Source organism: Equus przewalskii, chromosome 9 (assembly GCF_037783145.1).
Source record: "Equus przewalskii isolate Varuska chromosome 9, EquPr2, whole genome shotgun sequence".
Classification (NCBI taxonomy): domain Eukaryota; kingdom Metazoa; phylum Chordata; class Mammalia; order Perissodactyla; family Equidae; genus Equus; species Equus przewalskii.
The window spans coordinates 10,279,025-10,296,038 of record NC_091839.1 but is presented as its reverse complement, the minus strand read 5'-3'; the positions used below and the strand labels follow the sequence as shown (position 1 = coordinate 10,296,038).

The window sequence follows — 17,014 nt, the reverse complement described above, 5'->3', positions numbered from 1 at the left end:
GAAAAAATGCAGACGTGTCCACATCATTTGAAGACCTGGATCCAGTCAGCCTAAAGCCCCTCCACCGCACCCTTCCCGCCCTAAACTTCTCAGTTACTTGAACCAATCAATTCCCTTTTGGCTGAGGCCAGTTCGAGTTGGGTTTCTACAACTTGAAGAGCCATGACTGCTCCCATACAAAACGGAGTTCACCATTGCTCTGGTCTCTGTCCTCATGTGACCCAAAAGGCCCCCATGCCTTTGAGGAAAGACACTAGAGGGGAACCCCTATTGCAAAAGTCTCTCAAACAGCCTAACATACTGCTGCCACATTTGGTTGGGACCAGCAACCTTCTTGGGAAGCATCTACCAACCTTGGAGGTGGCAAATGGAGCCAAAAATTGGCTGAGGTGCCAGGAAAAACTGCCCACTAGGCTCTGTCCTTAGATGCAAACTGAGAAGCGGCGCCGAGACAGGAGGCACCCCTGGAGCTCAGCTCTCCTCCTCTGAGCAGCACTGTGGAGTCGGTCAGACCCCGCTGCAACCCGGGCTCTCCTGCTGATACTTATTTGCTGTGTTGACCTTTGACAAGTACCTCAGTTTCTTCTTTAGTAAAGCTTGTTTTAAGAACGAAATGAAACAAGGTATATAAAAATACCCAGCATGATGCTCAGCATGTCTTCATATATCATATATTAAGTGTCATGCACCAGGTCCTGTGCTAACAGCTTTCCGTGGATGAGCTCATTTGATCCTAAAAATTATATTCCTATATTCTATATCCATCTCATATATACATATATAATATTATCCTCCTTTTACAGATGGAGAAACTGAGGCAGAGAAGGTTAAGTCACTTAGCTGAGAGGTTCATAGGACACAGCTGAGGTGTTCAAGGCCAGTCTGGCTTTAGAGCTCTTGCTTGTTCCTGAGAATAGTGTTACGGCCTCCTATAAGCTCCCTTACACTGCCTAGAAAGTTGGGTTAAAGGTACACCCTCCAATGCCAACATCTCTGGAGAAATAAAGGGGTCAGCCTTCCCACCCATTCTTCACCCTTCTACAGCACCCACCTAGACTTTTGAGGAACTCATACTTCATGAACCTTAGTTGCCTAAGGGTAACTCACTATCCTGACCTGAGAACAGGAGAATGTCAGATGCCGAGAGCCCAACTTTGCTCTTGTAAAAACCAACTATTATTTTCAGAAACTCCTGAACATGAAATGTACACAAAATATGTATGCTATTGGCCCAGACAAGAATAAGCGTTTGTATGAACTGTCCTGGGGAACGGAGGGAGAGGAGGGGAGAAGCCAGGCAGGGCCTCCTGGAAGAGCAGCACAGCCTGGGGAGCTCTGGGAAACCCTGAGGAGAGGAAGCTGGTGTTCCCCCTCCCGCCACTCTATCTGCTCTGTCTTTCCCTCCTCCCACACCTAAATGTACTGCCCCTCCCCTCTAAAACTCTATCTTTGGCTCTCTTTCCCTTCTTTATACTCGTATCATCTCACTTGGAATTGTAATCAACTCCTGCAGATTCAACTATCACCTCTCTGTGGACAACTCAGAATTTCTTAAGTCATCTTTGACTCCTTTCTCTTCCATAAGATCTAGTCATCTGGTCTTGACAATCCTTATTTCTTAATTCAGCTAAACATGCCCTCCTTTTTCTCTCCCAAAACTCAAGTGGCTCTGGGACCAGACTGCCTGGGTTCGAAACAGAACCCTACCACTTACTACCCGCCTAATTTTTTAGAAGAGCGATTTCACCTTGCTGTGCCTGTTTTCTCATCTGTAAAATGGGTTTCATAATAGTACCTATTCTTAGAGAGTTGTGAGACATAAATATTCTCACACAGGTCTTAGCTATTGTCATCACCCTGGATTCCTCTCTAATTCCATCATCAAGTTGTTTTCTCTCTACCCAAAATATATCTGCTTCTCTCCATTTTGACTACCACCGCCATATTCAAGTCACCATCCTTTCTCATCCGGACAAATGTATTTCCTCCTAACTTGCCTCCTGCTTTCATTCTTGCCCATTTTCTTTGCAGAAACCAGCGAACTTTCTAAAACAAACAAATAAAAAAACAAACCAAAAAACCAGATCATGTCACTGTCTTGCTTTAAAAACCCTGTAACAGCTTCCCAGTCCTCGTAAGTGAAAATGTAAACTCCTTACCACGGCCCACAAGGCCCTACATGATCTGGCCTCTGTCACCTTCTCCAACCCCCTGCCCCGTCTCCCTCACTTACGCTCTAGCCACACTGGTCTCCTTGTTGTTCCTTGAACATACCTCAGGGCTTTTGCACCTGCTGACCCCTCCACCTGAAACGCTCTTGCCCAGATCATCACACGGCTGGTTCTTTCTCATCGATCAGATCTGGGTTCAAGTATGTCCCAATCTTCCTCATTTCCCCAGTAAGAAAGAACCTTTGGCCTGATGTCATCGTCAAAAGGTGTCTCTTCAAAGGCTCCAGCTCTTCCAGAATCACCTAGACTGTAAGATCCACGCGGGAAGACAAGACTGCAGCTGTATTATTCACTGCCACGTTTTCAATTGCTAGCACAGCACCTGGCACACAGCAGCCCCTCAAAACTACCTGTAAAAACTGCCCCCGCTCGCAGCAGTCCTTCCCCACATACAACGATGCTTAGAGCAGAACGCCCCAGTCCCAGATCTTCCCACAACTGGTGCCTTCTCATCGGTCGGCTTATCAGGCTCAAGTGCCACCTCCTCAGAGGGCAATTCTGACCACCCTGTGAACAGTGGCCTCCCCCACCCTCTCCTTCACACTATGTCTCAATTCCTTCATCGCACATATCACTATCTGATTTGTTTGTTTATATTTCCTCCATCAGAATATAAGCTCCTGAGTTCCAAGACCGTGACTGTTTCATTCACTGCTCTCTCTCTAGTACCTAGAAAAGTACCTCCAGAAATTGTTTAATCGCTGGAGACACTTGCAGCTTGCATACTCTATACACTGCTATTCTGTAACTCACCCTCAACCAGACTCTATTCAACAGATTACACTAAAAAAACAAAACTCTACTCACAGTAATCTACGTAACCTTCTTCCCAAGTTCTGAGCCTTGGAAACCCCAAGCCGAGGCAGTGGACTGAATACCAGTACTCCTGGATTCCACTATCCTGAGGCCACCACCAAACCAGGCCAGTCATCTCATTCCGGGGTCTCCCAGTGAGACCCCAAAGGGAAGTCTGGTTGGGTGAGACTAGCCACAAACTCTCTCTGGATCCAAACAGTCACAGAACGGAGAATGACTGGGGCTGGGTGACAGTGGGGAGGGGAACTCCCATCGACGCTCAGAAAGGTCATGGGGTGGAATCATGGTACTATCTGGCACAGCAAGCAAGAGTTCCAGGGTACAGAACCCAGAACGTGTCTAAGGATCTTTTGCCATCATCTCACATTTATTCAGGCAAGAAACTGTTTTCAAACTGAGGCTCTCAAGAAGGAGTTCTCTTTCCACTGAAGCGGCTAAGGAAATATGATTTAAGCCTGGGGTGGCTGAGGGCCATCTTTGACGTCGCAAAGCAGAAACTTGTTGAAGGTAAAGCTAACTCACTGGAGGAATGGAGGGAGATCACTGAGAAGACTGTTTCATGTCCTCAATGCGGCTAGGTCTGAAGCCACCTAGCTTTGGACTTTTCAGTAACATCAGCCAATTAATTCTTTTTTTGATTAAACCAGAATGAACTAAGGTTCTGTCACTTATATCCTTAGAGTCCTGGGTGATATGAGCTTTTTCTTTTTTTGGCTAACACTGACCACTTAAGTGCAGGGCATTGTATTGTTCCAGGTATTTCACACATATTAACTTATTTCATCCTTATAATAATTCTATGGTGTAGGATATCATTATTACCTTCATTTTTTAGCTGTGGATACTGAAGATGAGAGAAGTAAAGCAACTTGTCCTAGGTCACAAAACTGGTAAGTGACAACATGGGGTAAAAATCCCGCCTGGCCCCAGAGTCTACATACTTCACCACCACACCATAATGTTCCATTGCACTCAACCCTGTCTGAACAGAAAATCCAACTCTCTGACTCAAGGTACAATCATCTTGGGATGGACAGGGTCCAGAGACCTTCTATTTGTGCCACCTGTCCTCATTTCATCATTTATAAACTGAGGATAATCATAGTTTACCTACCTCATAGGGTTCCTGTGAACATGAGATGAGACAATACAGATGAAGCACTTAAACAGTGACTGGCAGATAATAATCACTCAATAAACAGTAGTCATTATTATTATTACTCGACGGGTCTCTAAAGTGCAGCTGGCACTTTGGTGCCAGATGGAACAGCTCTATTTTCTTTCATCCCTGTTCTTTAGATGAAGGGAGGCCATGGGTGAGAGATGAGGTTTTCTTGTCTTTGACCCAGTGCAAAAGCGGTTACTTCCTCCTGGAAGGCTCCTCACCACTGCCCAACTCCTGTGGACCACTACCGAGCCCAAATATCCACCTTTCCCATGAAGTCTTTCCAGATAAACAGCTCCTTCTCTCACTGCCAAATTCCCACAGCATATAATCTGCCCCTCACGTCCTGCCCCGTGCACCTGCCCAGCTCCCCTACTATACGGTGAGCCCCCTGAAGGCAGGCCCCAGTGTCTATCCTGTCATCTGTTTCCTTTTCCCAACCCTAGAGAGAAAGAATCCCTTGGACAAAGTTGAGAACCCTGTAAAGCTGAGAGGCCCCAGACTTATGAAGGCTGAGGGGGGCTGAGAAGCCAACCAGGATGCAGCGAGGCAGGGCACCAGGAATAGGACCTGGGGTGGCTCAGAATCAGGAGATGGCACAAAGAAAAGCCCCACAGACAGGAGCAGGTGGGGCAGCCAGCCTCTCCTAGGAGGAGAGGGGAAAGGGGATAGGTAGAGAGAAGAAAAGAGGTGAGAGGACAGGAAGGGGCAGGGAACCTGTGTTGAACCTGAATGGGGAGAGAGATCGGAGGAACTGAGAGATTTCTGGCCAAATGAAGATGGAAGACCTGCCCATTCTCCAACAATTTCCAAAAGTTTACAGAGGGCAGACCCCACCTCGTGGGATTCAGAGAAGAGTAAGACACCTCCCAGCACTTTCCTAATTCCTGGCCCAGTGAAGGTGAGTGGGCAAGTACATGAAAAGCTACAAAAGAAGGTGAGAGGTGCTCTGAGACATACAACGGAGGGCTCTGGGCGGCAAGACACAGAGAATGAGAAGACGAGAGTGCCTTATGGGGAGGGGACCTTTGTGAAGTGGGACACTTGAGAAGAGACGAACATGCGCGTTCAGCATGTTCACTGAGGTAGCAATTTGGGGTATGGTGTGGGGGGGGGGGGAGGGGATGCCAGGAAAACAAAGTGCTGACAAAGATCTGAAAGGGGACCATTCAAAGGCAGAACCCAAAGTAACTTCTCAGAGCCTGGGGGAACCTTGTGGAGAAGCCAGGAGCCTTTCAAGGAGGATAGAGAGTCCTTCTGAAAGGTGGGTATCTCACAAAGGGGACTCCCAGGAGGATGGGGGTGGGCAGTAGGGCGCAGAGGCACGCCCAGAGCATCTTCCAGGGGGCTTTCCAGGGGGAAGGGAACCCCTCCCAGACACTGGTTTTCAAACTTGAGCTTGCATCACAGTCGCTGGGAGGGTTCCTAAAAACACACTGCCGGAGCCCACTCCCAGGTTTTCTGGTTCAGTGGGTCTGGGCTGGGACCTAAGAATCTGCATTCCTAACAAGCTCCCAGGGGATGCTGATGCTGCAGGTCCAGGGACCGCACTTCAGAGCCACCGCTGTAAGGGAAGGCATTCTTAGCGAGGCGGCCCTCAAAGGGGCAAGGGCGGGCTTCTGAAGGGAAAACGGGGGGAGGGGGGTCTCTGAGGAGGGCATTAAGGATCTTTCCATCTCTGAAGGGAGAAGGGGTCTATGGGGATGGAACCTAAGAGAAAGGGTCTGCGAGAAAGGTCTGAGGGCCGCACTTCCAGGGGTGAGGGAGTCTCCCGAGGATCTTCTCATTAAAAGGCGACCCGCAGGCTCTTGGTGGGGGGAGGCTGGAGGAATATCCGGGAAAGGAGGCCCAGATCTGAGAAGGGTCTCCAAGTTGACTTCCGAGGAAAGAGAAAGGAGGAGGTGAGGCTGCAAAGCAGGGCTCCAATCGGGGAGAACCCGACAGGCTCCTGAGCAGTTTGCTGAAGCTGTCAGAGGAGCCTGGAGGGAGAGCTCTGAAGTCGTCTCAGGACGGCAGGGGCTGGGGCTGCTGATGCAGGGCAACCTTCCAGAAGCTTCTCTAAGGGCCTCTGCAGGGAGCCTCGGGCTTCTGAGGGATCCTGGACATACTGGAGCGGGAGGACAGAGGCCATGAGGAATGACTCCTCAGGGCGCTCGGAGAAGGACAGGCCTCTGAGCCAGGTCTTCAGAGCCGGCTGTGAGGGGCCGCCCTGTGGCGAGCCGTCAAAGCTCTGCCCTGCGCTCTGGCGGCCCAAGTTGGCAGGTTCAGAGCCCGGGCGCAGACCTACACCACTCAGCAGCCGTGTGGTGGTGGCGACCCACACACAAAGCCAGGGAAGACCCACACAGTGCGCGCAGGGAGACCTTCCCCACACACACGTGTAAATAATACAAAGAGCACGTGAGGAGGGGGGGTCTTCAGAAGGGAACGCGGGCAGGCGAGAGTGGACGGTCCTTCCAGAGAATTCTGGGCAGCAGCTCGGAGCTGTGTGAGGGAAGCCGGGGCAGGGTGGGGTCTCCCGGATGGCTCTGGAGGGCCCGGGAGCGCCTCTGTAAGGCAGGGGACCTCTGGGTGGGGCCCATGGCCCTGGGGGTGGCCTGAAGGGGTCCCCAAGGAGACGCAGGGGGTCTGGAAAGCACACCTGGGCAGGCCAGGAAGGGGGTCAGGGTGGCAGCCCGCGCAGACTCGGAGGAGCATCTGGAAGGGTGGCCTCAGGGCAGTTCCGGAACACCTGAGCCGGGGACCTGTGGAGCCCTGAGGGGACCCGCGGGCCTGGGTGCGGCGCCGGGGAGGGTCCGGGGGCACAGAGGCGACGCTGGGAGAGGCCTGGGGAGCTCCGGAGGCGATTTTCGGGAGAAGACACGGGGTCTCGGGGGGCACTGGGGGCCTGGGAGGGGGTCTCCAGGGCATTGCGGGCGCTGAGCTTCGGGGCCACGAGGGGGGGTCTTGGGGAGCGGTCCTGGGCCCCGTGGAAGCGTCCAGAGGGACGACCCCCGAGGCGGGGCGGGGGCTGCGGGCCGGCGGGGGGGTTCCAGGCGCCTGTCTGGACCCAGCCCTTCTGGAGCCTCGGCGGAAGGCGTCCCGGGCCGCGGGCCGGGGCTCCGAGGCCACCTCAGGGCTCAGGGGCGGTGGGCGGGAAAATTCCTGGGATGCGTGCGAGGGAAGCCGGGGAGCCGGTCAGGACAGGCGAAGCGGGGCTCCGGGGGAGCATTCTGGAATGCAGCGCCCGGGGGGGCTTTCAGGGCGCCTCCGCGGGGGGTGGGGGGCGCGGGCCGGGGAGGGGCTGGGGCGACATCCGCGGACAGGGGCGGGGGACGGGCTGGGGGGCCGAGGGGTCTTGGAGGCGATCCCGGGGCCACAGGACGGGCCCCGGGGAGGCCTGGGGGCGGAGGGGGGGATCTCCCGGGTCGCAGGAGCGGCCGGGGGCTCGGGGGGACGTGGGGAGCCGCGGCATGTCCTCCCGTAGGCGCCTGGGGGGCCCTGGGGGATCCCGGGGGGGGCCCGGCCGGGCCCTGCGCGTCCCCGGGCTGCGGAGGCCCGCTTCCGAGCGGCCTGCGGGAGCCCCGGGCCGGGCTGCGGGCGCCCCGCGAGGGCCGGGGTCCCCGAGGGGTCCCTGAGGGGGCGGGGCCGCCGCGCGGCCTGGGGCGCCCCGAGGGGAGCCCCGCGCGCCCCGCCCGCCACCCCGCGGCCGCCCGGCCCTGCCCGCCACTCACCGCCTCGGCCGCTGCCGCTGCCGCCGCCCGGGCCTCCTCGGGCCCCCGCCGCCGCCGTCGCCCCCTCTCCGGCCCGCGAGCTCCCCTCCCTCCTCCCGCACCGACCACCGCCGCCGCCGCCGCCGTCGCGCTGCGTCACCGCGCCGTGCGTCACCGCCCCTGGCCCCGCCCCGACGGGGCCGCCGCGCGCCGGCATTAGCTCCCGGCGCGGTGACGAGCGGCGCGCCCGCCAACGGGCGGCGAGGGCAGCGCGAAGGGCGGGAGGGGTGCGCGGAGCCAGGCGGGGGCCGGCGGCCGGGGCCGCGGCGGGGGCGAGCGAGCCGAGGGGCCCGCCCCCTGCTCGCTGGGATTGGCCGGCCGCAGGCTGACGGACAGTCGGCACGGCCGGCGTCCAGGGGGGTGGGGGGGTGCGGGCGGGCGGGGAAGGGGCGGGGCGCACGCGGCGTTGCCACGGGCAACGGGCCCGGCGGAGCCGGCGATTGGGCCTCCGTTCCCGCAGGGGGCAGTCTCGCTCCGTCTACCTCCGCGGCCCCCGGCTAAGTCACAATTCCGGAATCTGGTGGTCAAGGGCCCCGTGCCGCCCCGCCTGGTGCTTGGGCCCCGCGGTGCTGCCGGTTCCGAGGCGGCGCTCGGGCTACTGGAGTCGCTGTCTCCACGCATCCCTCTCCGAGCCCGCGGCTTCGTCTCTCTGATGGGCACAGGATCGGAAGAGACGACGCCTGTAAAGCGCTGGGCCAAAGGAAGCCGTCAATCAGTGGGAGTTGTGGCTGGGACTGTTGTGTGTTCATTCCACAAACTTTCCTGAATCGGGGGCACGAAGCAGAGCGGGGGCCCCCACTCAGAAGGCTCTAGAGGGGCAGAGACGTGGCTTGTTAGAGGAACTCAAGGAAATACCGTCGGGTGGGGTGTAGAATTCAAGGCAGGGAGTGGTGAGACATGAGCTGCGGCACGCTGTCTGGCCGCTTGAGGGAGTTTGGGGTAGTCTCTTGGGCCCTAGGGAGCCATGGAAGGGCTTCAGGCAGGGGAGAGTCTCCATGAGTGGGGGGTTTGGAAAGATGTCTCTGGCTTCCATATGGAGGACAGATTGGAGGAATTCCAGTTGGTGATGGGGAGTCCAGGGAGGCAGCTGGGGTGGGAGGGGGGCGTCTGCACCAGGGTGGGACTGTGGGAAGGGGAGGAGGTGCAGCTGGGAGAGAGGCACAGGAACTGGAGCGAACTGGCCCCGGGACTGGCTGGCTGCAGAGGGCGAGACAAGGAGAAATCCAAGAGGAGGGCCTCTGGCTGGGAGATTGGGGGTTAATGGGGGAGAAGCAGGTTCAGCAGCCTGGGCCCCCCAGGAGCCAGGTCCAGGAGGCTGCACAGCCCCTGAGTCTGGAGCTTCAGAGAGAAATTGGGGCTGGAGACGGAGATTTGAGGATCATCAGAGATGGTAATAGAAGCTGTGGGAGTTAGTGACCTAGACTGGGGAGGGTATGAAGAATGAATGGAGGCAAGGACCCTCCAGAACCCCGACATAAGGGGACTCGTAAGGTTTGAGCCAAGGAATCGACACTCAACAAAGATTGAGAAGGAGCAGCCGGAGAGAGAGAGGGGAGGAAAGCCAGAAAGACATGGCATCACAGATGCTGTGAGGAAAGGCCATTTGAAGCCAGGTGGGGGGATATCACAACGCCCCACCCCCCTGCCCAATTTAAGCAACAACTTTCACACCATAGAGATTGTTCGTGCTCCACAGAAGCTGGTTCATTTATTCATTCGGTAATATTTCTTGCGTGCCTACTATGTGCCAGACACTGCTCAAAGAGCTAGAAACTCAACAATGTGCAAAGCACACAAAAATCCCTGCCTCCATGAAGCTTACATTCTAATAGGGGGTACACAAACAAATAATAAATACAATGTAACTTGGTGACAAGTGCTATGGGGAAAAATAAAGCAAGCTAAGGGGATAGAGAGATGGGTCAACACTATTTCAGTTAGGGAAAGGACTCTTTGATGAGGAGAGAGTTGAACAAAAATCTGAAGAAATGAAAGGGTGGACCATGAGGGGGAAAAGGGTTTCAGAAAGAGGGAACAGCAAGTGCAAAGGCCCAGGGGCAGGATCATTCATGAACCACAAAGAGGCTAGCATGGCTGGAGTGGAATGAGCAAAGAGGAGAGTGGAAGTTCCGAGAGATAAGGAGGAGGGGTGGTGGCAGACAGTTTAGAGTTGTAAAAGCCACTGAAAGGACCCAAATAATACAGGAGCCATAGAAGGGTTTTGAGAGAGGAGGTGTGTCATCTGACTTGGGTTTTATTAGGATCCCTCTGGCAGTGCTATGAAGAATAGTGTTGGAGGGCGGGAGCAAGGAACAGTGGGGAGGCTGCTGCGAGAGTTCAGGCAGAAGATGGAGGTGGGAGGACCAGGGTATGGGCTGTGGAGGGGGAGAAGTGGGCAGGTTCTGGTTATACTTTGAGATTCAGAGCTGACAAGTCCTGATGTCTATGGTGAGAGGAAAGAGAATGGTCGAGGATGACTCTAAGACATCCAGGTGGAGACATCAGGTTGGCAATGGGATGTAGGGTCTAGAGTTCAGGGAGAGGCCCAGGCTGGAGAAATAATTAGGGCATCCCCTGTGACAGCCAACAGACTGAGGAGATCAGGAGGAGAGGGAGGTAGATGGAAAAGAGAAGGGGGAGGGGGCCAGCCCAGTGTCGCAGCGGTTAAGTTCACACATTTCACTTTGGTGGCCTGGGGTTCGCCGGTTCGGACCCCGGGTGTGGACCTATGCACTGCTTGTCAAGCCATGCTGTGGTAGGCGTCCCACATATAAAGTAGAGGAGGATGGGCACAGATATTAGCTCAGGGCCAGTCTTCCTCAGCAAAAAAAAAAAAAGAGAGAGAGAGAGAAGGGGGCCAAGGACTGAGCCCTGGGATGCCCCACGGTTAAAAGGAAGAATCAGGAAGAGAGGCTGAGGAGACACCAGAGGAGTCAGAGGAAAACCAGGCCAGGGCAGCATCCTGAAAGCCAAGTGCAGAATGTGTTTCAGGGCACAGGGAGCAATGGTTGGTGTCAGAAGCGGCTGACAGCTTGTCAGATGAAGACTGAGAATTGACGTTAGGTCCAGCACCCTAGGGGCCATTAGTGGCCCCGACAAGGCTGTGTTAGTGGAGAGGGACAGGATTGCCAGTCTGCTGGGAGAAAGTTAAAGAGAAAATTTGGAGGTTTTTTTTTTTTTTTTGGTGAGGAAGATTGGCCCTGAGCTAACATCTGTCACCAATCTTCCTCTATTTTGTATGTGGGACGCCACCACAGCATGGCTTGACAAGTGGTGTGTAGGTCCATGCCCGGGATCTGAACCTGCAAACCCCAGGCTGTTGAAGCAGAGTGTGTGAACTTAACCACACCACCACCAGGCCAGCCCCAAGTTTTTAGTTTTTAAGATGGAAGAAATGAGACCATATGTAGGCTGAAGGGAAAGATCCAGTAGAGACAGGAACATGGATGAAGCAGGGGGAGGGGTATGGGTGCAGTGACGTCCTTGCTTGGCTGAGGGGGTGGGGCTCAGCGCCCCAGTCGAGGGGGGACGAGAAAGACGATGGAGAGAAGCCAAGAAGCTGGCACAGCAGGCCGGCCACTGCGGGGCTCGGACATCTGAAAATTCTCTTTCATTTGCTTATATTTTTCTCACCGAAATGCATCGAGTTTTCCCATAAATTACTTCCATTTTATTTCTCCTTTATATGACAGTTAGGACACTATATTGATTTTTGAGGGAATTTATGTGTACAAGTGGCTTACATTATCTAGGAATTTCATTTCAGAATTGGAAAGCAGGCAATACAGAAGGCTGTTAATAAAAAAGGGGGTACTGATCCGACAGGCTGGAACCCCCACTGTAGTAGGGCCCATTCTAAGCCCCGTGAGGTTGAACAACTGCAGGAAAGAATTTGCCATTCTGGAGGCTCCTCTCTCATCTCCATTTCCCCATCAACATCATAGGCGGCAGTTTGGCAAACATCTCTAAGTTCCCCCTTTCAGCTCTGGAATTGAAATAGTTCAGATGGGGGGAAATCCAGGAAGGCTTCCTGGAGGAGGGGAGGAGCTAAAGAGCTCATTATCCTCTACTATGTATTGAGCATGTCCACCATGCTGGGAGACATGTAAAGCTGTTTTCTCCTCACCATAATCCCGAATCAGAGGGGTAAAGTTACTTAGCTAGAGTCACACAGCAAGGCAGCATTTGAACCCCAGCATTTGCAAAGCTGGGAGGTGGTGGCAGATGAGGGGAAGGAAGGAGGGGGAGGAGCCTTCTGTGACAGTTGTCCCAGAATGGGCATAAACAGGATGTGGTGTTGGATGAAACCTTTCCCCTGCCCCACACTCCGCCCCCCACAGCCCTGGTCCCCACCCCTAGAAGACAGCGGAACTGAGAAAAGAAGAGGCTTGTGGACAGAAAAGCCATGGTTAGGGGTCGTATGGGAAGGGCTAAAGGCTGGGATTGGGCTGGGCTGGGAGGGCACCTGGGTAAACGTCGGGGTCTGGGACGGACAGACGGAGGTCAGGGGCTGGGGAGGGGACCCCACCGTAGCAAGGGACCTGGCTGGGGGAAGAAGGTGGTGGTTCCGGGTTTGGCCCCAGGCGAGCAGATCCCTGTGTCTCTTTGACTGTTGCCCAAGGGTACCTGGCGAGAGGGCTGGAGTCCAGCCTCTGCTCTGCAAGGGGGCAGCATCTGCCCCGAGGAACGGGTGCCTCTTCCCCGTTCCAAGGGGCTTCATATGGGCTCTCGGGGCCCTCCTCTTCATTAGTCCCCGGGAGAAACTGAGGTCTGGGCAAGGGGCAGGGGCTGAGGCCGGGCCCGCTCAGCTCTTCTGGGCTCCTCTGGCAGTCGGACTCCCTGGTGGTGTGCGAGGTGGACCCCGAGCTAAAGGAAAAGCTGAGGAAATTCCGCTTCCGGAAAGAGACCGACAATGCAGCCATAATCAGTGAGTGTCATCTTCTGCCACGGAAGGATGGGAGGGGGCGAGGACAAGAGGGGAGGGCGCCTAACCTGTGTGCCGTCCCTCTCCAGTGAAGGTGGACAAGGACCGGCAGATGGTGGTGCTGGAGGAGGAATTCCAGGTGAGGGGCTGGGGTGGGTGGGACCCCCAAGACATGCAGCGGGACTGGGAGACCCAAGGGGCTAGGAGTCTGGCATTGGGGGCCAGAGAGACCTGGAGGTCGAGTCCCAGCTCAGCTGTGACCCTAGGCAAGGAACTTGGCCTGTATGGGTCTCTGTTTCTTCCTCTGTGAAATGGGGTGTCCAGGGCTTTCACGATTTAATCCTTGCAATGCATCAGAAGAAGGCCCAGCACACAGTATATGCTCAATAAAATGATGATGACGACGACGCTATTTTATTGGCACTTAAATGAAGAGTTTCCAGATAAATTAACAAAAAGCTAGCTGAAATCTTTTATAAAAGGGTCATCCTCCCCCTCCCTGGGCCTCCCCGTCTTTATCAGTAACATGGGGATGGTAATCATAGTGCTGTGGGAAAAATGTAGAGGGGGTCCATGGAGACTGAGGCTGACAGGAGAGAGGGACTGGCTAGGAGCTGAGCCCCCTCAGGTCCTCTGTAAGGAAGTGTCATGAAGGGGCTGTGATTTGAACCCAGATTCGAATGTGAACTCTGCCGCTCACTCTCTGTGCAACCTTGGGCAAGTTTCTCAACCCCTCTGGGCCTCAGTTTGCTCGCCTGTAAAATGGGGATAATAAAAGGACCTACCTTGCAGGGTTATGGGAGGTAATCCGTGTGCGCTTCTCAGTCCAGCGCCTTAGCTTACTCAATGGCAGTCTTTTCTTCTCTCCCTTTTTTTTTTGGCCCCAGAACATCTCTCCAGAGGAACTAAAAATGGAGTTGCCGGAAAGACAGCCCAGGTATCCTGGGGGCAGGAAGGGGCGGGTCAGGCCACAGGCAGAGAGAGGGGTGAGGGTGGAGGTACAGACTGAGGGACTGCGTGGCTTCTGGTTCTGGTCCCCCGGTTGGAATCTCCGTGTTTGAAGCCAAGAGGTCACCCTCCAGCACTTTTTGTTCACGTACGAATATATTATTGCAGAATTTTACCGATAGTCATACGTGATATCAGAGTTTGCTTTTTTTGTACAAACTTTGTCAGGTTTGGGTTTCAACATTGTACTCACTTCATTTCTTTAAAAAATGACATTTTCCTGCCTTTTCAACACTTTGGGTAGGAAAGGAATTATTTACTTGACCCGTGTATGAAAACTGGTCTGTTTAGATTTTCCTCTCGACTGGGGTGAATTTGGGGTGCCCGAGGATTTTGAGCCCCAATCACCCCAGGCTCTAGAGCTCAGGCAGAACCCGCTTCCTGGGCATCTGACAGGGGCAGTCACATGGGGTCCCCTACCCAGGAGGGAGCCTTGAGCGTGGGGGTTAATACTCTGCAGCTGCCTGATGTCCCAAAATTCTTTATAGTTCTTTTTTTTTGAGGAAGATTAGCCCTGAGCTAACATCTGCTGCCAATCCTCCTCTTTTTGCTGAGGAAGACTGGCCCTGAGCTAACATCCGTGCCCATCTTCCTCTATTTCATACATGGGACGCCTACCACAGCATGGCTTGCCAAGCAGTGCCATGTCCGCACCTGGGATGCGAACTGGTGAACCCCGGGCCACCGAGAAGCGGAACGTGCGCACTTAACCGCTGCACCACTGGGCGGGCCCTTCTTTATAGTTTTATCTTTGAATTTCTGTTTTGTGTGAAGTCCGATGGGACAACGGAGCATGAGGTGGGGGCTGGGAGCCTCCCTCCCCACATGGTCCAGGTCCCACTCCCCCCTCGACCCAGTGATGGCTGCTGCCCTCGGCGCCCCCCCCAGGCAGTGGGGGGGAGCCTGAGTGCAGATTCAGGGAGGGTCAGGGTCAGGGTCAATGCCGGCACACACCCCCTGCACGACAAATTCCAGAGTGTGCCTGTGAGCATCTGCACTTCCCCGTGAGTGTCCTCATGCCCAAGACAGCGTGACTTTAAATAGCAAATTTAAAAAGACCGTGATCAGTCTGGAGAGAGACTGCAGAAGGAAGAAAAAACTTTTCTCCTGCTTTGGAACAAGCGCCCCATTTTGGTTTGCACTGTGCTTGGCAAATTATGTGGCCGGCCCAGGTCTCCGCCCAGAGCTCCAGAGCCTGGACGGTACGGCGCAGTGCTTGAGCACATACTGTAGCACTGATTTCCTGGGTTCAAACCTTTCCTGTAGCCATAGAGCCTTGGGCAAGTGGCTTCACCTATCTGGACCTCAGTTTTCCCATCTGTAGTATGTGGATAGTAATAGCACCTACATCAGAGGGTTGTTGGGAGTGAAATAAGTGCGTCCTATTATTATTATTATTTGTGATCATTTATTGTGTTTGAGGCCAGTTCCTGGGGCTCAGCTGTTAACCCTAGGACTGTGGCCTCAGGTGTCGGGCGCTGGGCCTCGGCCCCAGGATGGCGTCCTGAGCTCGTTGCCTTCCACTGCTGCAGGTTCGTGGTTTACAGCTACAAGTACGTGCACGAGGACGGCCGCGTGTCCTACCCCTTGTGTTTCATCTTCTCCAGCCCCGTGGGTGAGACGCAGCTCTACTTGTCCCGAGAAAAGGGTCTTAGATTCGCTGTGTAAGAGCGTGCATGTGAGTGCGGGTGTGTGTGACTGGTGACTGTGTGTGTGTGTGTGAATGTGTGCAGGCACCTGTGCATGAGAGAGTGTGTGACTTGGTGAGTGTGTGCCATGTGCGGTGTGCGTGGCGTGTGCATGCTAGGAGGGGAGTGGGGTGCAGGTGGGGGCTCAGATTCCTCAAGAGCCCACCCATCCTCCTCAGTCCAGAGGCCATAAGCAAACCCACCTCTTCCTTTTACCTAGAACCCCCTGTCTGGCCCCTAAACCTTCTCCAGGGACCCCAGAATAACTTCAAGCCCCCAAACAAACCTGGACACTCTGAGTATCGCCTCCAGGGACCTCCTTAGAACAATCGCTAGGACTCTTAGAAAACTCCAGGGCCTGCAGGACATACCTGGGGCCTTAGAGAAGCCCCCCGGGGCCCCCCCAGTTATGCTCTCTTCTCTTTTCCATGCAGGCTGCAAGCCCGAACAACAGATGATGTATGCAGGGAGTAAAAACAGGCTGGTGCAGACGGCAGAGCTCACAAAGGTCTGGGCCTACAGCCGAGGCTCCCAAGTGTTAAGGAGGAGTCTAGGGGTCTAAGCTCCTGAGTCTAATAGAGGAGGGGCTGGGAGCTGGGCTCCTGGGTCTGAGGGAGGAGGGGCTGGGAGGCTGCACTCCTGGGTCTGAGGGAGGAGGGCTGGGGGCTGGGCTCCTGGGTCTGAGGGAGGAGGGGCTGGGGGCTGGGCTCCTGGGTCTGAGGGAGGAGGGCTGGGGGCTGGGCTCCTGGGTCTGAGGGAGGAGGGCTGGGGGCTGGGCTCCTGGGTCTGAGGGAGGAGGGGCTGGGGGCTGGACTCCTGGTCCGAGGGAGGAGGGCTGTGGGCTGGGCTCCTGGGTCTGAGGGAGGAGGGGCTGGGGGCTGGACTCCTGGTCCGAGGGAGGAGGGCTGGGGGCTGGGCTCCTGGGTCTGATGGAAGAGCGGGATGGGAATCTGGACTCCTGGTCTGAGGGAGACGAGGGCTGGAGTTCTCGGTGTCCCAGTTCCTGAGTGGATCCTAATGCTGAGGCCTGTCCCTGCCCAGGTGTTTGAAATCCGCACCACTGATGACCTCACCGAGGCCTGGCTCCAAGAGAAGCTGTCTTTCTTTCGTTGACCTCTGGGCTAAGGACCTGAATTCGTGATGTCTGAGTTGGGAACTCAGACCCCTAGGACCTCACCATCCCAGACCGTGAAGAAATTAAAATGCAAGAACTCAGAGATCCTGGGTTCTGGCTGTTTCTGTTCCTCATGGCGGGCGCTAGCCGACAGTCCCTACAGTACCAGCCGCGGGCCAGCAGAGGGCAGGCAGACCAAGCGGATGCCCGCTGAGTCCAGGCCGGAATGGAGGGTGGGGGAAGGAGGGTACCCATTTCTCGGAAAGAAAGGGAGGGGCCTATAGGTTTCCTAGAGGGAAATGGGGGAGGCCTGGGT

The 17,014-nt window shown here is 55.2% G+C and overlaps 2 protein-coding genes across 7 annotated transcripts in view; one reads left to right on the top strand and one right to left on the bottom strand.

The window, feature by feature from the left end:
- The window catches only part of SAMD4B (sterile alpha motif domain containing 4B), a 34,818-nt gene extending 26,754 nt beyond the window's left edge, over positions 1–8,064 (bottom strand). For 2 of the 5 annotated variants that reach the window (XM_070557722.1, XM_070557718.1), the window contains exon 1: positions 7,926–8,064. The gene's annotated coding sequence lies outside the window, so the exon portion shown is untranslated. The remainder of the gene's footprint in view (positions 1–7,925) is intronic. The other 3 variants (XM_070557723.1, XM_070557720.1, XM_070557719.1) reach the window with 2 other exon arrangements.
- Positions 8,065–12,255: 4,191 nt separating this feature from the next.
- Positions 12,256–16,801, top strand: GMFG (glia maturation factor gamma). Of its 2 annotated transcripts, none has more exons than XR_011522286.1 (7): positions 12,256–12,372; positions 12,795–12,891; positions 12,978–13,027; positions 13,776–13,825; positions 15,429–15,511; positions 16,019–16,421; positions 16,488–16,801. XR_011522286.1 is itself a non-coding variant. In XM_008506855.2 (7 exons), the coding sequence occupies exons 1-7, from the start codon at positions 12,370–12,372 to the stop codon at positions 16,695–16,697; spliced, it is 429 nt and encodes a 142-aa protein (XP_008505077.1). In that variant the 5' UTR covers positions 12,256–12,369; the 3' UTR covers positions 16,698–16,801. The 2 variants fall into 2 exon arrangements, 1 of the variants encoding a protein (XP_008505077.1); XM_008506855.2 differs by having other exon boundaries at positions 16,019–16,092; positions 16,626–16,801.
- Positions 16,802–17,014: the final 213 nt, after the last annotated feature.

Bases quoted from the DNA above. Each gene is read 5' to 3' on its own strand.
- GMFG (XM_008506855.2), top strand. The intron at 12,892-12,977 runs GTGAGTGTCATC...GTCCCTCTCCAG, and splicing joins CGACAATGCAGCCATAATCA to TGAAGGTGGACAAGGACCGG. The intron at 15,512-16,018 runs GTGAGACGCAGC...TTTTCCATGCAG, and splicing joins CATCTTCTCCAGCCCCGTGG to GCTGCAAGCCCGAACAACAG.